The sequence below is a fragment of a genome, unplaced genomic scaffold, assembly GCF_019419815.1.
Source record: "Pyrus x bretschneideri cultivar Hongxiangsu unplaced genomic scaffold, Pyrus_bretschneideri_v1 Contig28, whole genome shotgun sequence".
Taxonomy (NCBI): domain Eukaryota; kingdom Viridiplantae; phylum Streptophyta; class Magnoliopsida; order Rosales; family Rosaceae; genus Pyrus; species Pyrus x bretschneideri.
Window position 1 is genome coordinate 5152484 of NW_025999590.1, and position 18467 is coordinate 5170950.

Consider the following 18467-nt stretch of genomic DNA (forward strand, 5'->3'; position numbering starts at 1 on the left):
GGCCATATGGCTCGTTTTAGCCCTGTCACAAAAAACCGTCTCCAACCAAGGGTCAAAGGGCCAAACATAATTTATTATTTAAATTTAAAAACTATAACAACTTAAATTCAAAAACTACAATTTATATTTAAAAACTACAACTTAAATTTAAAAACGACGAATTAAATTTAAAAACTACAAATTAAATTTAAAAACAACATTAACTTGAATTTAAAAACTACAACAATATGATAGTGGAGAATAAGCGAGATGGGTATATTAATATTGTTTCATGTTACTTAATTTAATTTAATGTTGTATAATGGCTTAGGAAGTTATAGGAAAAAAATATAATTAAAAAAAATATGAAACAAATTTTGTAAAATAGAAGTTATAGGAAAAAAATATAATTTAAAAAAAATATGAAATAAATTTTGTGAAATAGAAGTTATATGATAAAAATAGAATTTAAAATAAAATAAAACAAATTTTGTGAAATAGAAGTTATAGGAAAAAATGGAATTTAAAAAAATATGAAACAAATTTTGTAAAATAAAAGTTATAGGAAAAAAATAGAATTTAAAAAAAATTTCAAATAAAAGTTATAGGAAAAATTTTGTAAAAAAAAAAATTTCAAATGCAACGGCTAGCTAACGTCAGCTCGCCTGTCGGTTATAATCGATGTGAATACATTTATATTAAATAATATAAACATATTCTTGTCGGTTATAACCAACAGGAAAGATGATTTTTCGAGCCAGCCCCGGGCTGGCTGGCTGGCTGCAAGGCCTCCAGCCCTTTCCGATTCCGTGGGGCCCTCTCAGATTCCACAGCCCTTTAGCCTTGCCCTCGGTTGGAGACGGTTTTCAGGCTATTTTCGGCCCTCTGACCCTTTGAACCCTTTAGTTGGAGATGGCCTAATGTTAAGAAAAATCTCTAATCATCCGACGATCGGGAGATATGCTCACTCAACAGCCTTAATTTCACGGGCTGATGATGTAAATTTGGGTCCAAACAGGTTGAATTTTTAAATGGTTTTAAGGAAGAAAACGAGAATTTTTTTCGGTTAATAAGTGCTGAAAAGCCAACAAATGGGAATGGAAACTTAGATTAAGATAGCACAGGACTAGCAACCCACTATATATTCTCGAAAACAAGTTTGCCATTAAAATTAATCGCATTGCTGAAGACGAAAAGGTGGTCAACAATCTTGTTAGTATTGTCTATGTCAATTAACATTATTAATCGTTTAGTACTTCGGTTTAATGGTATTTCACTTCATTTGTAAGTTAGATTTGATTATTGCTAGATGCAAATTTGAATCACATTATTGGTAACACATTGTGAAGTTAAGCACATCCCTGGTCCTTAGTGTAAATAATATTATTCGTTAAAAAGAAAAAAAACGATATATGTATAAAGTTGTTAGCATATAACTTTAATTTAAATCCAAACTGAATATATAACCACAATAATGCCAAACAAAGATGAATTTATTATGTATATATATAGTTATATATTTTCCTGGTCTTTGTTTATGCATTTCTCAATTGTCTGCTAATTCGACTTGCCTGGTTCTTTTGCGTTATATATATTGAGTTGTGCCAAGTGAGTTTCTGCATCCCAAGACCAAAGGCCAATCTGACCCTCATGGCTCAGACGACTCCAAATCACACACAGACAGTTTCTGGGTGGGCAGCTCACGATTCCTCGGGCAAGATTACTCCTTTCGTCTTCAAACGAAGGTAACATTTATACACATATATGCATATTACAATTATATAAGTTTCAGTTTCTTCTTTAGTTATTTAAGTTATAATTTTTCCTCGAGTCCACTTGTTGTCTTTAATTAGATTGTTGTTCAACTAATCTTCAAAATGCTATACAAATACAGAGAAAATGGGATCAACGATGTGACCATAAAGATCTTGTACTGTGGGATATGCCACACCGATCTCCACCATGCTAAGAATGACTGGGGCATAACCATGTATCCAGTAGTTCCCGGGTAATAACACATCTCTCTCACATTCTCTCTTGTCAGTTTGTTTGATCAGTCGAGAGTAACTTACTTGACTTTTCAGATATTGTTACATATGTGACATCTTCGTGAGAAATGCTCATGTGACAAGCTGTGTGTGGTGGTACTATACGCAGGCATGAGATTACAGGGCTGATCACTAAAGTTGGGAGCAACGTGAAGGAGTTCAAGGAAGGAGACAGAGTCGGGGTTGGGTGTTTGGCGGCGACATGTTTGGAGTGTGAGTTCTGCAAGTCCTCCCAAGAGAACTACTGCGACCAGCTCCAGTTTACCTACAATGGCATCTTCTGGGACGGCAGCATCACCTACGGTGGATACTCCAAAATGTTGGTCGCAGATCACAGGTAACCTGATGTTCTCAAAAAATCCGTAGGCTTATTGATCGCCAAAGTTTAATTATCTTGTCTATTTTTACGTCTCTATCCGAACGCAATCCTGTTTGTCAGAGTTTTGATGTGCTTGGTTGTCCTTTTTGTTAAAGTTGTGGTTCGAAAGCTAGGCACCTGACTTTGCGATAAGGTTTCTGGCGTCTGTAGGCAATAGGTGATAGAGAATCCGTGTAAGTTCATGAAGAGTTTCTAAACTCTTCGACACAAAACAATCATTTTATGTAAAATATCTTGCATACGAGGCCTTAAGGGAAGGGGTTTCTCATTAAAAAAATAAAAAGGATCTGGAGGATCATTTTCCTAGGAATCATAAGAATTCTGCAATCGTATCCGTTCATCGTACATCGTACGATCAGTTTTCGTTAGGTACTATTTATATTTATATTTTAAATAATTTTTTACCGCACAATGTACGATGAACGGACCCGATTACGAGATTTATAAGATCCCTAGAGGATCCTTTTCCTAAGAAAAGTAGGAATGAATTGTGGGGCCTACATCATATTAAACTTTAAATATTTGAATTGTTTATTTTTCAAATTGCACTTCTTAGATAATCTTTATAAAATATTAGCCAAATTGAAGATATTTGATACATCTAATTAAATTCAAAGAAATTGACGAAAACTAAGCAATGAAATTTTATTGTAATAATTAAATAGGCATATGATTTTGAATTGACTTGAATTTTTACAAGGATGATCTATGAATCGAGACTTACAAAATAAACAATTTGAATCGTTGAAGTTCGATGTAGAATAGATTCGCCACAATCTCCATTTTTTGAAAAAATGGAGATGCGTTGCCTTAAAGGGGCTTGTCTTGCATATGTTATTGCATATATCAGTAATACTTTACAATCACTGTAGGTAAAATATCTTGCATATATCAAGATTATTATTATTATTATTATTATTATTATTATTATTATATATGGGTGTGCAAGTAATTCACTTATACTTTATGTGAAGTATAAAATTAATTTTGACTCAACAAAATGTTTTTTGTTTGGTAGGTAAGTTGTTTTGGATGTATTATTGTATATATTAAACCAATTATTATTATTATTATTATAAATTTATATATATGTGTGCAAATGGTTTACTTATATTTTTATATATAATATAGGTAAGTTAGTTTGAATTAAACAACATTCCTTTATTTTGTAGATACATTATATTGAATATATATTATATTTATTAGGAACTTTTGTTGTTGTTATGTATATGTTGTGTAAAATAATTTACATATATTTATTTTGAGGTGAATTTACCTTAATTTTGAATAAAATAACATTCTTATATTTTGTAGCACATACTAATAATGTTGGGGGGGAATACATACACTAACTGCAAGAAACACAAAATTAGTACCTTTTCATATTTCCAATTTGGTAAAAAAAAAAAAAATTAAAATGCCTAATTTGACCCAAAAAAAAGGTTTTGAAAAGAGTAATAAAAAAATAATGCATTGAATAACGTACATTGTCATTATATATCTGATATTTTAATTTTTTATTAATTTAAAGTAAAAAATAAGCAGTAATATTCAAATTTATTATAATCGTTAATCTATAACTTTCATGCGTTTTTTCTCCTTTTCTTTTTGCAAAACCATTAATCCCTACTTTACAATCCGCAAAGAATGAATTGCGTGCATCAAAATGCAATAGGGGTATTTTAGGCAGCAAAAAATTTCAAATGTGTAAACATAATTGATGAACTTGCTTATATAGATCATAGTCACTAGGTTTTCTTCGAATCAAAAAATTATGTACGGTTTTATGTGAAGAAAAATGGACCTGGCCACTAAGGTCATATTTTCAAATAATTGTATATGGGTGAGCACATGTGGCTTCGGCTTCACATGCGCGAATCATCTTGAATTACAAAATAAACCCAATAAAACCAATTGCCAGTAGAAAATAGCTCAAATCCTGAACTTTACCTTATTTTTTTCAGCGTGCTTAATAATTTGGTCTCTAGCATCACCAGCTAAGCGGAGCAAATTAAATATATTTAACTATATATGAGTCATTGATTAATTAATTTATATAAGAAGAGTTAATGATGTGCTTAAGAATTAAGTAATATGAACATGTATGATGATGAAGGTACGTGGTACACATACCAGACAACCTACCGTTGGATGCAGCAGCGCCACTATTGTGTGCGGGAGTGACGGTGTTCGCCCCCCTGAAAGACCACAACCTGCACAAAACAACGGGGAAGAAGATAGGGGTGGTTGGCCTCGGAGGTCTCGGGCACGTGGCGGTGAAGTTTGGGAAAGCTTTTGGTCACCATGTAACTGTCATCAGCACCTCTCCAACCAAAGAGAAAGAGGCTAAAGAGTATTTGGGTGCCGACTACTTCCTCGTCAGCACTGATCCTCAACAATTGCAGGCCGGTTTCATTTCAATTTGTTTTGTTTTTTGTTTTTCTCTATGTTCCTTTTAGAACAAATTAATTAAGGATTAGTTAAAGTTAATGATGATGACGATGACGATGATGACGACGACTGCAGAAAGGGAAGAGGACGCTCGACTTCATATTAAACACCGTGTCCGCTAAGCACTCGCTTGGGCCTATCTTAGAACTGCTCAAAGTGAACGGAACTATGGTGGTTGTGGGTGCACCGGACCAGCCTTTTGAGTTGCCTTCATTTCCTCTGATATTTGGTACGTACCAAACAAAAACACCATTCATTGGTTTCTAATTTTTGTAGGAACTAACAAATATATGCATGCAATGGTGTTGTGATTAATGGATTGACGTGGAAGCAACACAGGCAAGAGAGCAGTGAAGGGAAGCGTAATAGGAGGAATAAGTGAGACGACGGAGATGATGAATTTATGCGGAAAGCACAACATAACGTGCGACATTGAGCTAACAACGCCGGACAAAATCAACGAGGCATTGGACCGCGTCGCCAAGAATGATGTTAGGTATCGATTTGTCATTGACATTGCTGCTGGTGATGCTGATGCTAATGATCAAATATCTTCCAAACTTGCGGGTCTTTGAGTGTTGGGGTCTACTATGACGATTGTTTCCTACCGTATTCCCCCCTACAATTTATTATCACTTTACTCCATAGATTTTATTATCCTTGTCACTTAAGCGATAAAAGTGTGTGCGAAAATCAATTTTTTTTTATAAGAACATTCTATTAAGTATGTGTGTCATATGGGAGCTAATCGATATCAAGGCCAAGTCTATGTTATTTGAATTAGTCAATTGGTTGAGTTTTTTTGTTTTAAAAGTTGGGTCAAGGACCCGAGTATTTGTGGAGAAACTCTCGGACGCGATCGCGGTTGGGTCAAGGATACATTGTCTTATTGTTAAATTGCTCGTGCACGTAGGAGTAATTCCTCCCACCTTCTCTTTGTACTTGTTCAACTTCCCAATTCCCACTAATAAATGTATAAAATAAAAAGGCAAAGAAATGCGTTAATTAATTAATAAGTAATCGCAGAAAATATTTAATCAAAATGTTTAGTTTTGGGATAGTTTAACTCTGAAGAAAATGATAATAACTTGCCACGTGGTGCATGCTCCTCTCGTTTCACGTGAGAAATAACGAGAGTGACAAGAAGGAGAGGTGTATGCAACTCTTTACACTCAAGATTATTTCTAATCAAGAATGGCACGGAAGCATTAGTCAACTATTATGGTAATTTGCTAAGGTTGGCTAGTTGGGCTTTCAAATCGAAAAAGGGGGGAGCTCTGCAGGTCCACACATATGCTATATAAAATATTGGGCTTAAAACCCAAAACGAAAACAATTTTTTTTAGAGAACTTTAACGAAAAATTCCGGTACTGTTTACTTTAATTAAAAACCACATTTTTATACTAAAAGGTCAATCTTGGTACTATTCAATTTACCCCTTATTTTGTCATTTTCATTAAAATTCAAAGTTTTCAAATATTTTTCATTAGTTTTTTTTTTATTGCAAAGGCCCATCCGTGTTCAAAGGTAATGTTTATCTTGATTGCTCCATTTAGTCACGTGCGTGTTAGTGCTAAATTATCCATTTAATAACACAACTATCCACTTATCCTCTTGATCATGCTTATCATAGATTGCTGTTTGAACAATTCTGCATGGCTCCATTTTTGCGATATTCAGTAACATTTTTATGGACAATCCTTACATGTTAGTGCTGTACACAACGTTTCAAAATCTTCAAATAAAACACGTAAAATATTATAGTAACTAATCAATCATTGTTGGACCATTTTTTCATTAAAAATTACATTTTTAAATAATTATATCAAAAAAGTTATTTTCCTTGTTCATACTGCTATATATAGATGAATAAGTACATAATATGATACATATGCTGCAGTTACGTGAATCTCAATAAAAATCTAGCCAGGGAAATTAAATCCGATCAAATTAAGAAATAGTGCATTGCATGCACCAACTTTATAAACCACGACTATTCTCAAAATAACATAAACAATCAATTCGGGTTTCCTCGAACCAAATCAAATCGGCTTCCACGAATAGTGCCGTATTATAAAAGTTAAATCTTCAAGTTATTCATGTTTAGTGCAAATTTAGAGCACGGTATATCAAATTAGGAACGCAATAAAAAAGAGAGAAATAAAGAAATTGATAAATGAAAAGAAGAATAAATCTTATCTATTTTATAGCGTATAACAGGAGGAATTGGAGCTAGATATTTAGAACCGAAACTAACTGAGCAGTAGCAGCATGAAATTTGGCAATTAGTTATCGTGCTGCGATATTTGCAAGTGGCCTTCTACCACAGTAGTAGAGAAAAGTGTTGTCATTGCACCATGACATTGTGCTGCAATATTTGTTATTTTTGCTTGAAATTTGGGAAATAATAATTGGTTTCGTATTTTTTGTCTGATCTAAATTAATAAAACATGGAACGTTATCTCTCTAGGTTAATTATAATTGAGCTTGAAAGCCTTACACGTAGAGAGAAAGAGCAAAACGTGTGAGGGACTCAAACGTGTGACCAAAGCCACAAAACTAATTGAGTCGGTGGTGTAAGCCTATAACAGCCAACTGGGTGTCGTCCACATCTCTCTCTCTCTCTCTGCATATATATATACGCGCCAACTTTCTCCGTATCTTCTTCCTTTTTAAACCGGTTCGACTCTCCTGCGACTTTAGAGAGATAACAAGTTAGCAGCTCCATTTAAACATCTTCCGTCGATCGATATATATATATATATATATATTATACTATTTGATTCACATCATCATGTCTAAGATGAGGAAAACCCTACGAACCAAGTTGAGATCTGCGTTTTCCAAGCCAAGTGAGTTCCGATTTCTATATTTCTATGCATGTTAATTTCCTTAATTTATGATTACTAGTTGATTAATTTTACATTTAAAAAAATTAATATGTGTTTTGAAGAATCGATAGGTATTGCTTAATTTGCTTGTTAATTGATGGGTAATTTAATTTCAGGGAGCAAAAAGGACAATGTCGGTGGGAATAGCTTCTCCAGCAAGTTAAACGTGAACGAAGAATACTTGGAAGTTTTTAGAACAAAATCGTACGTAGAAATGTGGGATAGGGTTCACGGACAGCTGCCGAGTACTAGTCTTTCTTCGTCTAGCTCGTCGCTTCCGCCTAATTTGTTTTTGGACCGCTCCGAATATTTGCTAGAACCGCGGCAAGAAACCCTTAAAAACATCGTCGACAAGGAGGGCATAAATCTCCACCACCTTCTCACCGACTACTTCGAAGCCAGCTTAGATGCCTGCCACATTTGTGACATGCTCCTCCGTAGCATGCACCAAACCCGGGCAGAAAACCGACACACGATGAAGCTCGTACTAAAACTCAGCCAAAGGGTACGCATACTTAATAATGATAATATCGACATTACTGATGACGACCAATGCCTGGCAATTTTCGGGGAGCTTGGCACATTTGCCCTAGCTAAAAATCCGTTGTCGATAATCAGCCCTGGGCAGTTCCGTGACATTCATGATAGCTACGCGGCGCTGTTCAATAGGCTCACTTTAAGGCACAAAAAGGTGCGCAGGGCCGCAAAGCGTAACAGAATATGCAAAAAGGTTGGAGGGGTGGGTCTGGTGTTGTCGCACACCGCGCTTTTGATCGCGTTTCTTGTGTTTGCAATCCACAGCATGATTGGAATCGTGGTGGCGCCGGCGCTCATGGCCTGCTCATTGGGTTTGTGCGTGAGAAAAATGGACTCTGCGGCCGAGTGGTTGAAGGCTAGGTTTCCCGAGAGCCACGGGAAGCAACTTGACATCGCGGCGCAAGGGGTTTATATTTTGATCAACGACTTCGATACAATGAGTAGGATGGTGAGACGTTTGCACAATGAAGTGGAGCACCGGAAAGTGGTGGCCGGAATATGTGTTAGAAGTGTGAGGAGTATTATTACTACTAGTAATGGTGGATCAGCTTCAAACTTTGACATATTTAAGAAGGTGGTGAGGGAATTTCATACGAGTGAGGCTAGCTTTTTGGGGCAGCTAGAGGAGCTTGAAGAACATATTTACTTGTGCTTGCTCACCATAAACAGGTCGAGAAGGCTTGTGATTCAAGAAATATTGGCAAGTACCGAATTAGGTGCTAATTCGTGACATCGTAATCGGTCATTAAGCTGGTAATCATACATCATGATTGATGTGAAGTGGTATGGGATGTTACGCAAAAAAAAGATGCAGATATATATGGTGACAATCAATGATATGTTGCGTGACATATATAGCTTGGCCGTGAGCTACAAGTCCAAATAATTTGGATGAAGTAGTTATCCATGCAATTGCTTCATCAACCAAGTTTTCTTCTTCATGTGGATCAACATCAGGTTAAGGGATTATTGTTACTTCGATCTGTAATTGCTACTTATGTGTGTGTGGTTTCACTGCCAGTGTTTCCATTCTTTTATTCTTTGTTCTTTGGTCTGTAACTTTATCAATGGGTATTCTATTTGTACGTAGAATCAATAAAATTACTTCATTTATTTATCAAATCATTCTGTTTTACTTTAAAAATATTTAGATCATGACTAGTAAAACTGTAAAAACTCAAGTACAGTTGAGTTTGCACCAGTGGTGCATATGTCGTTAATACCAAGTATACAAAACCAATTTCATTGCTAAACTACCCTGTCAATCAAAGAAGTAGTCATGGATCTACTTAAGGGCTTGTTTGAAAGTATTTTAATTTGTAAATGCTGAAAGTTCTTCTGGTGAAAATATTGTTGAAAGTTGAAACCAATCCTTGGTAAAAATGTAAGTGAATCTTGAAAAAACACTTAGAATGCTTTTCTACAAGAAGCATGTAATTGTTGCTTCTTACATGAAACACTTCAAATGCTTTTGAAATCCAAAAATATTTCCATTAAAAACTTTTTCAAATATTTTAAAAGTACTTTTCAAACGAGCCTTTGAGCATTTCCAAATGAGATGTCAAATTTTAAACATAAAAATGATAGTTGATAACTTATGTGGCAATTTGACATTTAGTACAATATTTTGCTCCACCCAATATGTTAAATAATAATGTCATTTAATAAATTTTTTATCTTTTTGTGGAGTCCAATGATTAAGGCAACCAATCAAATATTTCAAAAACGTAACAACATTTATTATATATTATATTAATCTATTAAAAAATCATTTAACGAATTTGACATCTGCTGTCAAATTTGATAGCAAAAGGTTTTGCCTTCAAATGATTCAACGTCACGTAAGAAATTGAAGGTTCGGTTGGAAAGAGTTGGCTACTATTATTTACTGTTGTATTTTTATGTGGTAATTTTTTTCATCTCTTTTGAAGATGCCCATAATTTTGTATGACTAAGTAGTATCTTTTAAGGTAGCATTATTTTTCATTGTCGTACTCTGAAAACGAGATTCTCATTGTCATCTTCTCCTTGTCCGATGTCCATAGAGAATGCCAAAAGGCCTACAATACGAGGCCCAGTTTTTTTCTAAAAAGCCCAACAACTTCAAATGACAAAAGCACAGATAACCTAATTTTCGTCAGAAATGACAACTAGCATCCCATTACAAGGATAAAAGTGTTTCACGATAATAACTTTTATGACACAAAGTAACAAAGTCGTGATAACTTTATATGCATGTCATACAAGTCAATTTCATGAACATTTCAGATGATTTGGCAATGATATAATGCATTATAGAGATAAATTATACATTGTATTATGTTATTAATATAAAACGTCATAATAACTTTATATTCAGGCCATATAAATTAATTTCATATACATTTCAGACCAAAGCTCATACAGTTTAATAATCATGCTAATAAAGTACAACTTGAAAGATAGGGCATTTCCAAGAAAATTTAACAATTATAGTAACAATTCATATTACAATCGACAAAAAAAAATCATATTACAAGAATATATGATGATTATAATTTCTGTAGGAAAAGGCAAATGATTCTACATGTTTGAAGCTGCATCTTTGACGGCGCTTCTTATTCAAACGGTACAACACCGATGTTGAATTGGGATCGAGCACCATACTTTCTGGGTATAAAAAATGACAATATATAACCACGTAGTTTGATAAACCCAAAAAATGTGGCGGGCTGCCTCTTAAAAATAACGTAAGCACGCCTCTGCCGTTGATTAACCCAGAACCGTGAAGGCAGCCACTTGAATTCATTAAACCCACAACACCGGATTATTTATGAAAACTGTACTTCGCTGGCGAACGTTTGGCCAAATCCCCAGTTGGCGGGAACAATGTTGTTAAACAGTTGAGTTTCGCCGTCGGTTGTGGTGACTCTGAACGACAGAGATTGGCCGTTGAGGTAGGCGTTGGACTGCCAGTTTGCTCCCCAATTCCTGGACATTACAATCCAGCCAGTGTTGGATCCTTTAATGTAAGCAGATTGGATAGATCCGGCTCCTCCGACATTGGTGATCAGCACAAGCTCAAAGTAGTTTCTCCCATTTATTGTGAATCTCACACCGCCCCTCTTCTTGCATGGTACCCTGCACACACACGATCCAAATCCCATAAATATATGTAGTACTACACAAAGGGTTCAATACAAAAATTCTTTGTGCAGGAGAAGATGAACGCGTTGAAGTTGTCGAATATCTACGTGTCGATAACATGTTGATAGATTGTCGTTGACATTGTATCGGTATGGTCAATAACATGTTTGATACATAATGGAAGCTACAATAATATTAACACCATATCGATAACATATCAACCTCGGATTAGAAATTAATGGTCGAATTCGAACTAATTCAATGATTAAAGCTTAGTTTTCGGGCTAATTAAAGTTACCTTTGGAACAAGACAGGGATGATGCCACCGCTGTAAATCCCGATCTTTTCCCAGGCAGGCTGAGCCATGTCGAAATGCTGAAGGGGTGGGTTGCACCATCCTCCATTGTCGTTTGGAAGATCTAAATTGGGAGGACAAAAGTTTGTTGCAGTAATTGTCACGGACCTTCCTTTTACGCACCATCTAGAATCTGTTTTGAAGTCGCATATGATCTTGTAGCATTGTCCACATGAAGCTCCGTCGTTAAACAGGGCGGTACTTAAAGCCGCCGTCCTAGTCCCGTACCTGGTGGAATACAGGTTGCCATATCCACAAGCTCCCCCTGCAGTGCATAAAAACCCGTAACATGTTAGAATTAGGATAGGTCAAGGGTTCGGTTAATCATAATAATATATTAGTAAGGAAAGCACTTCCGCATAAACGCAGAAGAAAATCAACTACGTACGTACCCATAGTTCCAGAGGCATCACTGCCTCCATAGAATGTGGCATGACCTCTACTCCAGGCAGATGCTGTGAATGCAGTGACATATGTCGAGAGACTACATACTCCAAGAAAGATTGCTAATGGAAAAATGAGCATCGCCATTGTTGAGAGAGAGAGAGAGAGAGAGTATAGGGGGGGGAGAGAGAGAGAGAGAGTATGGGGGGGGGGATTGGTATTTGGGAGTGTATTTACATTAATCGGGAATTTCCAAAGTATAAATAAGAGAGCAGATCGACTCAGTGATGCCCATGCAACCACCTCACATGGAATCTCTGCAGCCGGATTGCACGTATATGATTAATTTGGTGTATTAATTAAGTTATTAATTAAATAATAAATTGAATTATCCATCTCTCTGTCTCTCTGCAAAGTCTGAATTGTTCAGCAATTATTTCCACGTTGTCTCTCGCTCCCACCTCCACTCCACATGCTCTTGGCCAACAGAAAAGCCGGGAATAATCAAAATGCAGAAATCCAAGTTGCAGGTTGTTGCTATTTGAAGATAAAATGGGCAAATCTTTAATGTGTTTTTGTATGATTGGAACTTATATATTTCAGGGTCGTATCGTAGTACACAACTTCACATGCTACTTCCTTGAGGCTTGACCTTATATGATATGGCATCGTTCTTCTTTCTTGCATTACACATGACCCCTTTTTCACATTACACACTACACTTTCCTTAGTTGTATATTCCTACGAAGAATATTTTAATATAATAGATTGTATATGCCCTTTTTACACGAAACCATCAACTATATCCTTCATTTAATATAATAGATTGTATATTCCTAAATTATTTTATCGCAACTTCTTTCTTCAATCTTTTATGTACGATGATCGTTAAGATTCCTTCACTAACCAATAAGACAATTTTGTTGTAAAAAATAACTTATAAACTTCTTTTTTTATATTTGGCCTATGAAGAAAAGAAAAATTCCTGAATTCGTCACGCAGATATAACCACGTTGCTTTGTTTAAAGAAAAAAAAAACAAATGAATTTGAATTTTTGGGAATGAAGTTTTGGTATTGATCGTACAAGTATTTTCATGACAGTTGCCACGTGAATCGTGATGCAGCACCGTCGAGCATTTTTGAGAGAGAGAGAGTCCATCGACTCGTAATATAGTTTATTAAGCACCGCTACTGAGATACGCTACTGAGATCTAGAAGGCTCCCATACAATAGAATATAAGAAATAATTTGACAATATCACATGAAGTCCCCAAAACCAAATTAAGTTCTGAGACCCATTTGCTTGTTTGACAAATAAAAACCCAGAAAAAAAAAGGGCGGAGGAAAAACCATAAAGTTTCCCGGCGCAATCTCAGGAGGTTTTACGTAAAGCAAACAACATTGTATACCTTCAATAAATCAGAAGGTCGTTTGAGTGTGATGGTTAGGAGTTGTTCAAGTTGTTCAGTTGTTGCTTAAATGATTCAAAGTCAACTGCTCAAATCTTGCACATGATAGTACACGCCATTAAGGACTTTGTGATCCTATATTCACACTGTACGCTTCTGTGTTTTTTCCATTTTGTCTGAAAAGTAATTTTCATTAATCCGAAAGAATGTTACATGCCAACATATATGAAGGCAAAATAATCTTGATACATTGGGGAAAAACAAATACATAAAATTTCAGCCCAATTAAATAAGCAGAAGCTAAAACCTCCTTAATCTATGACCCCAGAAAGTTGCATCAGTCGCTGTCACCGCTACGAAAGTCTTGTCAACAGCTACTTGACACAGATACTAGAGAAAATGATTGAGTGGTGAAATCGACCAAGACTTCGCATCACAAAAGTACCAAACCCGCAACCAAAAGCACACCACATCCAGATTTTTTCACCAAAAACCAAGAACCAAGAGATAGTGACCAGATCCAAATCTCATCTACTAATCCCTGCAAATATATACAAACACAGTAACACATGGATAGAAGGTGAGGCTAAAGGGGTATGCAAAATACCCTTAGTTTGGCAGCCGCAAAACACTTGGCCTCAAGGGACATCCGTCATGCCGGTTGGGGTAGGGAAAATAAAGGAGGGAAATAAATCTGGAAATCATATATGGCGTAGAGTGCGCATATCAGAACATAAGACGGGTTAGGGATGGATTATGTGGAAGGGAGACAAGGTGAAAAAGTAAGGGAAAATGCAGTTTTGAATTTGGAAAGAAACAGCCAAAGGAGAGGGAGGGGAGAAGAGAAGGGACATGAAGCCCAAAAGTGAGATAAACTCGTGGGAAAATTTGAGACAGGGCTCAAAGAAATAGAGATAAAACTCAGGGAAGTTGAAAAAAAGAGAAAGGGAACAGGAGAAGGAGGAAAAGAGGATGGCAAGGAGATTGGACAAGGGTAGCCACCGGCAGGCTAGGGCTGGCGGCAAGAGTGTGTGCAAACTTGGGAAACTAGAGAGAAAACTTGTTTTTGACTTTTAGAGAGTTGATAGGTTTTGTGAAGGTTTTTACACTTCTGATTACGTAATTGAAATTAGATCAGTCGTGAATCAAAAGAATATGTGGTTGTTTAAGTACATGTAAACTCTATTATTCTGGGGTTTTTTAGTTGTTATATTCTTAGTCAAAGTTACAATGACCAATATTTAACATCTAAAAGTTCGTTTGAAAGTGCTTTTAAAATGACTGAAATCGCTTTTATTGAAAATATAATTAAAATCAATCCTTACTTAAAATGCAAGTGCATCATGAAAAAGCATTTAAAAGTGCTTCTTGCAAGAAGCACGTAAGTAGTGCTTATTGTAAGAACTATTTCAAGTGCTTTTGAAACCCAAAAACATTTTATCTAAAAGCACTTTCATTCATTTTAAAAACACTTCCAAACGAGCTTAAATCATCGGACTATAGGATAAAGGATAATAACTAGTTGTAATGTGATAAACGCGAAACACGCTCTTTGGTGTATTTCGCAATTCGTGATTTGGAATTGGGGGCTAGCATGCATCAAAGGGAAGATTTGAGATTGAAAAATGCAGGAATAAGTATTTAACATAACAACTGATAACAGTTAAAATTCGAGGCTAATACCGGGTGTCTAAATGAAAAGGAGGAACTATCTGTCTAGAATCATGAACCACTTAAGGAACAGTTCGCATTAAAAATCGTCGTCGTCGTCGTCCTCTGCAATATGGTTGGCAAGCTCTTGCTCCTGTTGTTGCCTCTCTCTCCTCTCAGCACTCTCTTTCTCCTTGTGTGGATTTGGAGGAAACCGCAGGGCCCGAACTGCTTCGTTGTGCATGTTGAGACAAAAGGCAATCCTGGAGTTGAAAGCAGCCTGAGGCTCATTAGTAGAGTAAATGTCTCCAGTTTCCTTGGACACCATCCACCCATTTGCATGATCTAACGAGGCCTCAATGGCGCCGTCGCGGATAGCCTTGGCCACGATGCTCTCAGCATCCGCAATTGGGTTTCCTGAAACCAATCTTAACTTCTCGGCAACACCAGCAAGCGAGATGCGCGAATAAGAGATGCTGATATTCCGCAATCCGGTCCTGATGACATTATGTCGCAGCCGAACAATTAAATTGTGGGTTTGATCCGTACCGAAAGTGCCAGCAAACTTTGATGCAACATTTCTGAATAGTTCTAAATCACCGATTCGAACAGCCTGACAATGCCAACAATTTGAAAAAGAAAAGGAGATAACATTTATCAGTTGATATTTAAGCAAGTAGTCAGACATCATTTAGGCAAGACGATTAACAGTCATGAGAATGTAGACTCACATTTGTAAGTTCAAAGTATGGCCTCAAAGCTTTTTCCATTCCTTTCTGCATAAAGATGATCCTCTCTGGTATTTCCCCAAGCAGCAGGCGAACCAAGACAGCCCATTTGTTACATTGAATTCGGAAACCTTGGGCTGCAAGAGGGGCTTTACGAGCAGCCTGCAAGAGAGACTCTTTTGCATCTGTATACTCCAATTGTATTGTCCGAATCTTTCCAAGGTAGAAGAGATAACGGCAAAACTGCATATAAAACAATTGTCTTAGAAATTCGCAATTTAGACACTTCAAACACGATGTCCAATTCTGGTAAAGAACGTTGACAAGCATTGATGGACACCATTAGGCACATATCACCAGAAAGCTGGTGAAGTGTACGACTCGAATATTGAGTCTTGAAAAGGTTTAAGAAAAAAAAACCCATGAGAAATGTAAACAAAGTTTCAGGGGGGAAAACAAAGCTCAAAATGCAGTTGCAAGTTCTTAAGGAATGCAAAGCTCCAACAGGGAAAAAATGGATAACTCCCGAGACTCTAGCTTTATAAAACTGGATTCTTGTTATATAATCTGGATAGAGATTGCTGTACCTGTTGGTTTGAATGTGCTTCAAATCGTGGTGCCTTAGACCTTAGCTTCTCTGCCTGGTCATACAGGTTATAATGGAGATAGTTTCGAAGCAACAGGTTGAGAAGTGTTTCCTGCATAAAAACAAACCATATAGTTTTAAGTTCTAACGTCCCAAATTCAAAACAAACTGTAATCCCCTTGGACACTCACCTGACCCAACTCATCATGACGCAATGTGGCAATGCGATGCAGCGCAAGGAGGTTGCTAAAAAACAGATGCAATGAAATTAGAGCAGATACTACAATCCGACAGAGCAACCAGTGTCCTCAGGGTTCCTTTCATGTGTTAAATGTGTACAAGCATGCATAAGAACATATGTAGCGAGAGGTTAAACTTAAACGTTGCAAACAAAAGAGACATATTGGGTCAATTAACAGCTTACCCCCGAATTTCAGCAAGATTTCCGGTCAGCTCATAGCAAAACGAGTAATAAAAGTACAATCTGGATGCTAGAACATCGACGGTTCTTCTATTGAAACTCTTAATTCGAGCAATACTAGCTGAGGAACACGCTTTCGCCTGAAAGAATGACGCATGGAAAAGAAAAGAAAGTTTTCAAAATTGGCAAAACTCAATACAGACAATGGAGAAATCAATCAAATAAGAAGAGCAGAGTTATCGAATCAACCTCATCGAATCTTTTCTGATCAATCAGAAAAAGAATCACAAGCAAGTAACAGTAGATTTCGAGCTCGGGCAACGAGTGCTTTGCCGGAGCTTGAACAGCAGACGCTGCAGCATCATTGTCAACTTCCATGTCATGATTATCATTCTGCGCAGTACAAATTCAAACACAATAATTTGCACGAATTCAAACAAGAACATTGACTGAAATTAATGTAACAGTAAATAAACATTGTTCGATTATTCAAACACCTTAAGGTAGGCAGACAAATGCTGGTGTGCTTCAGAACCGGGAAGAAGAGCGAAATCGAGAAATGCAGAGAGCACGCCGGCTGTGAGCTTGCGGCGGAGCGCAACCGTGAGGCGGACGGCGCGGGATATTCTGCGGACCTCTTTGGTGGAGGAAGCGGCCTCAATAAACGACGCCGCCTCCTTCAAATCTACGGTGTTAGGAAAAGCCCCAAATTTCAGAATTAGATATGCAACTGATGAGGAAACGAAAACCCTAGAAGTTGGAAGAAATCTGAGACAGAGATTTTGAAGCTTACGCTGCAGAGTGGAAGCTGAATCGGAATGGAAAGAGGGTTTGGATTGGGATTGGGATTCGTCGTCTTTCATCTGCACGTCTTGAGTACTCATCTCTTCTTTCTCCTTCAATAACACCTACCTACCAGAATTTTTGCAGCACCTGCTTTTTCTCTTGGTTGCAGGCAGTTTATAGGATTTTAAAAGAGTTTACAAATTCTGTGACATTTATCAATATTTTAAATCAAAGTAGAATTTATGAGTATTAACTGTTTCATAAAGATTTTAAAATTTTATAAAACTTCATAGAAATCTGCATGTATTTATTCAAGATTTTGAAGTAATTTATAAAAATTTAATTACATTATATTTGGATGAAGAAATTTAAAATTACTAAAGAATTTTAAAATGATGGAAATTGAAATACCGAGATTTTATTTCTAGAATTTGTGAATTTCCATGTTTGGAACAAATGAACTGAATAGGAATTTTTTTTATTTTTAAAAGCTCAATCATAGAAATTGGGAAATGACACATAAATACATTGAATTTAAACTTGGGAATTGGAGATCACAAATTCCAAGTTTTTTTTTCTCGCGAAAATTCTAAACTTTTATGTTTATAAATTCAAACAAGGGAATTGATACATGTTAACTTATAAATTCTGACTTTGATCCAAATTATAAGTTTATTTCTCTCATACATAGTGTTAGAATTTGATCTTAAAGTATTTAAAGTGAAGGATTTGATG

The 18467-nt window shown here is 36.3% G+C and overlaps 4 protein-coding genes across 4 annotated transcripts; 2 read left to right on the forward strand and 2 right to left on the reverse strand.

Moving 5' to 3' along the window:
• Window positions 1–1495: 1495 nt before the first annotated feature.
• LOC125479347 (probable cinnamyl alcohol dehydrogenase 6) lies at window positions 1496–5645 on the forward strand. The gene is made up of 6 exons (XM_048588568.1): window positions 1496–1724; window positions 1874–1987; window positions 2137–2364; window positions 4523–4811; window positions 4933–5086; window positions 5197–5645. Exons 1-6 carry the CDS (start codon window positions 1630–1632, stop codon window positions 5430–5432), a joined length of 1116 nt encoding a protein of 371 aa, XP_048444525.1. The 5' UTR covers window positions 1496–1629; the 3' UTR covers window positions 5433–5645.
• Window positions 5646–7513: 1868 nt separating this feature from the next.
• On the forward strand, window positions 7514–9378 carry LOC125468021 (UPF0496 protein At1g20180). Its single transcript, XM_048588567.1, has 2 exons — window positions 7514–7710; window positions 7866–9378. The coding sequence occupies exons 1-2, from the start codon at window positions 7653–7655 to the stop codon at window positions 9014–9016; spliced, it is 1209 nt and encodes a 402-aa protein (XP_048444524.1). The 5' UTR covers window positions 7514–7652; the 3' UTR covers window positions 9017–9378.
• A 1366-nt stretch (window positions 9379–10744) lies between these two features.
• On the reverse strand, window positions 10745–12343 carry LOC103929198 (expansin-A11). Its single transcript, XM_009338358.3, has 3 exons — window positions 12160–12343; window positions 11711–12032; window positions 10745–11406 (listed from the first exon to the last, which is right to left on the reverse strand). Exons 1-3 carry the CDS (start codon window positions 12296–12298, stop codon window positions 11097–11099), a joined length of 771 nt encoding a protein of 256 aa, XP_009336633.2. The 5' UTR covers window positions 12299–12343; the 3' UTR covers window positions 10745–11096.
• A 2813-nt stretch (window positions 12344–15156) lies between these two features.
• On the reverse strand, window positions 15157–17918 carry LOC125479359 (probable 26S proteasome non-ATPase regulatory subunit 3). The gene is made up of 8 exons (XM_048588583.1): window positions 17740–17918; window positions 17444–17631; window positions 17196–17339; window positions 16950–17086; window positions 16717–16771; window positions 16527–16637; window positions 15943–16182; window positions 15157–15824 (listed from the first exon to the last, which is right to left on the reverse strand). Exons 1-8 carry the CDS (start codon window positions 17828–17830, stop codon window positions 15312–15314), a joined length of 1479 nt encoding a protein of 492 aa, XP_048444540.1. The 5' UTR covers window positions 17831–17918; the 3' UTR covers window positions 15157–15311.
• Window positions 17919–18467: the final 549 nt, after the last annotated feature.